Source organism: Opisthorchis viverrini (genome assembly GCF_000715545.1).
Source record: "Opisthorchis viverrini unplaced genomic scaffold opera_v5_163, whole genome shotgun sequence".
NCBI lineage: Eukaryota > Metazoa > Platyhelminthes > Trematoda > Opisthorchiida > Opisthorchiidae > Opisthorchis > Opisthorchis viverrini.
Genome location: NW_008751821.1, coordinates 935,571 through 942,612, shown reverse-complemented (window position 1 = coordinate 942,612; position 7,042 = coordinate 935,571). Strand labels below are relative to the sequence as shown.

General features: G+C 43.8%; 1 protein-coding gene across 1 annotated transcript in view; it reads right to left on the bottom strand.

Moving 5' to 3' along the window:
• Positions 1 to 726: 726 nt before the first annotated feature.
• The window catches only part of T265_14252 (hypothetical protein), a gene marked incomplete at both ends in the record, with an annotated part of 56,768 nt that continues 50,452 nt past the window's right edge, over positions 727 to 7,042 (bottom strand). The window contains one exon of the mRNA XM_009172769.1: positions 727 to 1,275. Coding sequence (XP_009171033.1) covers positions 1,260 to 1,275 — 16 coding nt within the window. The remainder of the gene's footprint in view (positions 1,276 to 7,042) is intronic.

Sequence of the window (7,042 nt, the reverse complement as noted above, 5' to 3'; positions counted from 1 at the left end):
GTTTCGAGGCTGAAGCCCAACTGGAGCAATCAACGTTGCTGGAGGATTCATATTATATGTGCTTCCCACCACGCCTTTAAATTGCTGTCGGCTCCCTTGGATCAACAAACAAAACGTAAGTGTAACTGTAAATTCCGACCTAAACCAGGCATTCAAGTATTCTGAAGACAGATGTGTTCACACGGAATTAGTGTTGGACATGAGTGAGTGTGGCGCAGATGACACTCAGCCCTCAACGAACACAACTAAAGATGATTTATCCGTGAAAAAAGATAGCTGACAAGTTTGCAAATAGTATATAAAACGAATTTTTGTTCAAAGGCTAGAAATGCCCCACTGACGTGTAAAGCTCCTAAACAAGAGACAGTGTATTCAGAGCTACTCTCTCACTCATGGGATAGGCCCATTCAAGACGATGCGAACAGCTTCCACACAATAACCGTCCGCCAACAGAACTCTTGCGACTCAGGAACATCGAGTAACTGAACACAATCCGAGAGTGAGTGGACAGTCCAGTTGGAGCACCAGTTTTGATAGAGACTGGGACAAAATAATCAATTCAGAATTGTCTGTGAAGTAGATTAATCGGCCAGCAGGAAGCCAATCGCCCTCATTTGCACCAGTCACATATCCTGTGCAGTACAACTCAGTTGGCACACAACGATGATACAGTGCTACCGTGTTGCTGGCAGTAAAATAATAAAAACACTGATCAGAGAAATGATAGGTGATATTAAATATTTCCAGGGGTAGGATTCTACAAGTACAGAGACATTTGAAGAGCGTCAATGAAAACATCTGGAAAAAAGACTGAAAAAGACCAACGCATTCAACGACCAATCGAAATTAACAGTTTGTATGTACATTGCATGTGATGGTGCTGGCGACAGAACAGGGGTGGGATTGCATTAAACCAGATTGATCAAAGTCTCGAATGTTGTATTCAGAATGAATACGAACGAACTGATCAAATGAGAAATCAACAAAGAGAATAGCAAGGCACGATTGGTAGTGGGCCTTGACGAGAATCAGGTTGAAAACGCAGCGGATTAGTCCCAATGACCGGAGACATGGAACAACAAATAAGCGAGTGCCAGTGGGTGTAGACACCGGGTTCGTGGTACCAAACGAGTTGAACAGGTAGCCGCTGCTTAGTGAAGCGCAGTGGCAGGATGAAAGGCACTGTGTAAAGGCCAATGTAGAATGAGTCGTGGATGCGGGCAATGAATATCCAAGTCGATATTCACTCGTAAATTGGGTCAAGGTCGGTGATACCTTCAAGGTGAGAGAGGAAACACAAGTATTGGACAGCAAGAACAGAGGAAAAATGTCCAAATTTTTTCAACCGCATGTAATTAGTACGGAATTGTACTGAATGCGCGCAGAAAAAGAAATGGCGCTGTTCAGATGCTGAACACTCTTCTAACTGCCTACAGTAGTCCAAACTAAATAAGTACCATTGACCACACAAAGACGCCCACCAAACCTGATGGAAAACAATTTATACTGCTCAGAACTTTACCACTACAATGCCCCACGAGGAAAGAAACATTCAGGATCCAAGGACCAAACATATTAGTTTCTACGCATAACAGCCGCAATCGAAATGCAGTAATCCATCGATTAAGATTAACCGTCAAGTCTAAGCGGTTCTGGTACGTCGTTGTGGAACGGCGGCTTGATGAATGATCTACCTAGGGAACACAAAGCGCGCAAAGATGGAAAATTCCAGATACGGACCGAAAATGATGGAGCTAAGACACAAAATGAAGCTTGACACTTGGTAAACATGATTCTCAATTCTAGATCCAAGTAAATCCAGATGATCACTTGGCTGGAACTATCCGAGTCCACATAGGTAGCACACTGATTATTCTTCTCTGAGAACCTAGACAAACTGATGGCCACTATGCGGATTCGCCACGCTGCGCTAGTCTGTTTTAGATAGGATGGCTGAGCATTTGCAGTAATCCAGATGGAAGGCGCAAAATTTTATAACACACAAACAAAACCTCTATATCCCGATGCCGAATGCATGTGATGGGGTCAATCTTAGTCACCAAGCCCGCACACCCTGAGAATAGGACTTTCGGTACCTCCCAACTGAGGACAGTGTATTACAATTTAGGTAGGTTATTCCAATACATCCCATGGATAAAAACCGGCAGCCAGGCTGTCTGGTTTTTGGCTCACGCCCAATGTTTCACCAATTTTGAGCATTATTAAGTCCATACACTGAATACAGCTGTTTCCCCACAAGAAAGCGAAGTGACATTAAGCACGTTTTTGTCTTCATCTCCACGACCACCACACGCAACTTTCGAGTGTATAAAAAAAGAATTCAACTCAAGACGCCAAACAGACCCAGAATCAGAGCTATGCTTTAAACCGAGGATCGAAAATTACCTGGTCTTGATTCCCTTCTAAAAAACACATTATATACTCTTACCTTTACCCACTAGATAGATCGAGCAAAAGGACCTCAGCAAAGGTTAGTCGAACTCCCGGAAAGCAGACATTCCCTGCCAGCAACCAACACAATTTCTATTTCAAAACTTCCTACGACCACACAAGCTCACTTAGAACCACAAAAAGAGACACTTTTGAGCTACTCTGTGGAAGGAAACATCACAGAGAAGGATATGTATGTCACTGATTCAGGTTTCCAATCGGTCATCACGCTAAACAATTAGTGATACCCTGTAGCGCCAAGTCGAAAGGCTCTTCTGGTCTGAACTCAATGGGTTGGGATTCAGCACAAATCACACTCGTTAGAGCATGTTACAGTCGCAAACGGATTAAAAGATGTTGAGGTTGGATTATAAGATGAAACAAAACACAACGACTCGACTTCACAGAGATTACGGTGAAGTAACGCAACGGTACGCTTGTTCGAACATAACTCTGGTTTCGACAGCTCTTGTTTGGGCTTGGGCACTGTCTCAGCCCTCGTACTTTCTTCAGGTTAAATAGTAGTAGCTATGCAACGGTGCCGCAGCTCAACGACTTATTTACTTTATATTAACCGCGTGATTAATATTGAGTCTACATCGGGTTTCACGAAAACCATTCATAATGATGCCAACACAGCGGCTGCTGACTGATTCAATAAGTTACATTAAAAATTTAAGCTGAAGCAGTGATTCCGGAAGGAACCAAATTTTACACCACACACTCACAAAAGATGCCCGAATACATGCACAATTCCATCCTTCCAGAACAGAGGAGCAACTTCCTCGAGTCAGTTAAGAACAACTGGCATCAAATTCAGAGTTAACTCTGGCCTTCTCAACCTAAAGTGAAGGTAAGATTGGAAGATGCCAACTGCTCGAACGGCCATGTAGTTTGAAAACCTAGAAATGTCCGGAATGCACTGCTTCAAATTAGAGGAATCGCAGTCGATCGGGCGTTTCTTCAACGCGCGCCAACAAATCACTAGCAAATTTTATCTTGCAATACCGAAAGCACCCTATTAAATAATTGTATTTTCGGCAACGATATTGTGTTGTTTGGTTCTATAGGATTAGTTACGCCTGACGATAACATCGGCCATGCCCGCTCTCCTACACTACGCGGTCACGCATGTTTGACCGTTTTCGCGAAAAGGAGACTTCGATAAACAAAAACAATATTCTTAAGACAAGAAAAATAAGCTGTCATCCGGGTAAACAAACCAAGTTGTGATTGGGGCAGACAATACGAATAATCATGATTTGTGGTCACTTTGTACGGGTTGAACGGATAATGTTGCGACTGACATCCACTGCTCTACTGTAAACACCGCAGCAGCGACCTCAGGATTTACTTGGCTACCGCTTCGCTCGACGGTGTACAAATTCGCTCACAAAAGCGAATAAGTGTAGCGTCCTTTCGCGCGCTGGAAGGACCACAAAATACAGCGAACGCGTTATTTTCCATCGGGAGAGGATGTCACTCTCACTATTAATGAAGAACCAACTACTGGTCGCCAGAAGTAGTATTGCTTGACTGTCTTTTTGAAAAGGGGATAACCATGTTGGAGCCACGCAATAACGTATGTCCATTCACTCGCTTCCTGGTCGCTAAATTATGAAACTACCTTGTTTCGGTCGTTTCAATGATGTTCTGACGTGCAGCACCAACACACAGAATCTCATGGGTGGTATCACGGGTTCGTAGAGGTTAGGAGGTGAGCTCCTCGTAAGTCAGCTAGCAAGTATATCTTTGTAGTGTACTACTCATAAGGTTTCTAAAAATCCGTCGACAGCCTACGATCAGTTTCGCCATTTTTGGGGCTCATCAGGTAGGCGTAGTTCCCGCAAGTTCCCGCGAAATCACTAGAACAGACAGGCATCATCGCGCAAACTCTAGCAAGACTGCCTGTTCTGTCCATAGATGACAACGGGGATGACAAGTTCTTAGACAAAAGTGCAAGTGCACGGAATCTCCACCGTCACTGTCTTTCTCTAGCCAGCGATAATCAGACTGTCAGCTAAGAAAAACATAGTAATATCTCACTGTGTGATCGGATACAGTTCTGTAGTTTTGAACTTCGATACCCAGATAATCAAGTTATTGTTCATCTTCGCAAATAGGGTTAGCTACGCCAATTAGATTTCTTTTCGTCCTTTGACTCGTTTCAAAATTAGTGTATACCTTGGAATGGTGAGTGGAGAAAAGGCCCAATTTCCCTTCGGTCTAAATTTGTCACTAATACCTCTATAAGAAGCGCCCACACGAGAGAACACTCGGACACATTTATCCCCTGGATTGTACATGTTTTTAAGGATATACAGGCGGTTGTCCACCATGTCCTATATTTGACATAAGTGGCTCACAGTACCATGCGAATGAAGTTGGCCAAAAGGGCTGTTAGAACCCATCCGGAAACAATCGTGTCTACGGCCTAGGTGATGCGTTCTGTCCAGAATGCAAACGTCAGCACTGGATGGATGTGTCTTCTGAACATTTCATCTGTTTATCAATGAACACTCGACTGTATTTGTAATTTTATGGTTCAGTTGAAATTAGTGGATTTGATAAAGAGATACTTTGACGACATACCTTTACTATGCTTTTATTCAGTGGTTCTATCGATAGACAGAGGGTTCTCCTCCCAATTTTAGCCGGCATTTTCAAAAGTAAAATAAAAAAATGTTACTTTAAAGCCAGTAGCCGAACAGTTATCCTGGGTAAACTAGGGTTTTTAACTGAGTCTGGTTGGGCGAACTGAATACCCCCACCCCATGGAAGCATCCAGTGGCGTCAAACAAGACTTCCCCACCCAAGTGCGCACTGATGATGTCTCCTCGTATGGTGACGAAAGGTTTACCAGTCACTTGTCAAGCTCGGCGAACAGATCAACAGCCACCTGATCAACAACCAAGAAGACTGCCCTCTTGCACCTTCCCCTTCCAACTTCATCAGTGATATGGTCATAGAAGATTCACTCCAAGCCTTTGATATCGTCATCATCATCATCATCATCGACAGCATGACATTAGTGTTCAACACCGACACTTCACTGCCGTATCCGTGGGACCGAAATGCTCTCAATGTGTTCACTACAGATACCGGGTATGCTATTCACGGATCTGATGCCACCGTAATGCATCGTGGTTTGGTACGCGCTTCACACCTGAGAAGCGAAGAGTGCTGCCACAAGGCTGGGTTGGATCTAACATGAGCCTCATGTTTGCGGATGGGCCGAGTGAGGTGGTCTAGCTAGGGACAATATTATCATCCAGAGCGCCACAATTAGTTCACAACAGTTAACGCCAGATTCGAAATATGTGTCCGAGCGAACGCTGAGCTACTCGTAGATGTCTTCTTTCTCTAAGGGCCAGTTGGGAGATCTACAACCATTCGACAAATCAGCAAACGTCTAGGCTACAGATGTTAGCAGTGAGCTCACACCATTACTTTGTTTTCATCTATTGTCACACGTTTCAGTTTTTCTAACAACCATTGTGTTTTATAGACCGTGTTCTACGATCCACTGATGAGATGCTTCAACGTTCTCCGCAGTCCCTCTATAAAGACCACAGGTTAAAGCATCTGAGAGTTATACGATTGGCTGAGGAGGTATCGTTTCTATGAATACTTTCGTAAGTCCGCAGAAACATGATATACTCGAATCTTGGGTTCTCAGTGTGAATGTGCCCTCATGGAGACGCTTTAAGTTCTTATTGACGATAGGTGGTCATAGTATGACTTGTCGGGGATGACCTCTACGAGTCCATTACGATGGTTACACTCTCTTACACTTCTTGACTGCTTCCGTCCCCTTGTTTGAAAGAAAGATAAAAGTTTTCGAGGAATACACTCATTTGCAAATCAATTTGGTTTTCATGAGAGACTCAACCAAATCAATTTGCAAACGGGTGTATTTCTCGAAAACAGTTCAATTTGGGCTCAAGCAGAACATAAGGTTGACGGAAAGTCGGGGACTGCGCCTACCTGATGAGCCCCAAGAAGGGCGAAACCGGTCGTGGGCTGTCAAAGAGCTTTCACCAACCTTGTGAGTAGTTGCTTTTATGAAAGACAAGAGTTCTTCTGAGAGACAGTTTGACGGGGTTGTTCAGATAGGCAGATTTTCGCTGCATCCAATCACCACATATTTATGTGATGCATGTGGAGTTAAAGTTTGATTCTTTAATAAGAATCCTCCTTCTATCATTTGTTCACTAGAAAAAGTTCTGATCCATATATTCAGGCCACAGCTCCCATTTTATCATTTCCTATCGGCCTCAAAAACTTGTATTATGGACTACTTTTACTTTTAGTAGAAGTACTTCTAAGTCAGGTGACGTAGACTTATCACAGAATGACACCAGCGGATTAAGCAGAGAACAACTAAAAACCGAGGGTTACAATGACGGACAACGGACACACAGGCACCTCAACATCATCATCACTGTCAGCTGTAAGAACCGCTTACTCGTCGTACACTGGTTGTAGCTGCCGCAGTTTCGTTCACCGATGAATTGGGGGAAGGGGGTAGGTAGCTGCGCATTGCACGCGCGAGCTGGTAAATTGGTGCATAAATCCAGCACTGTCAGTG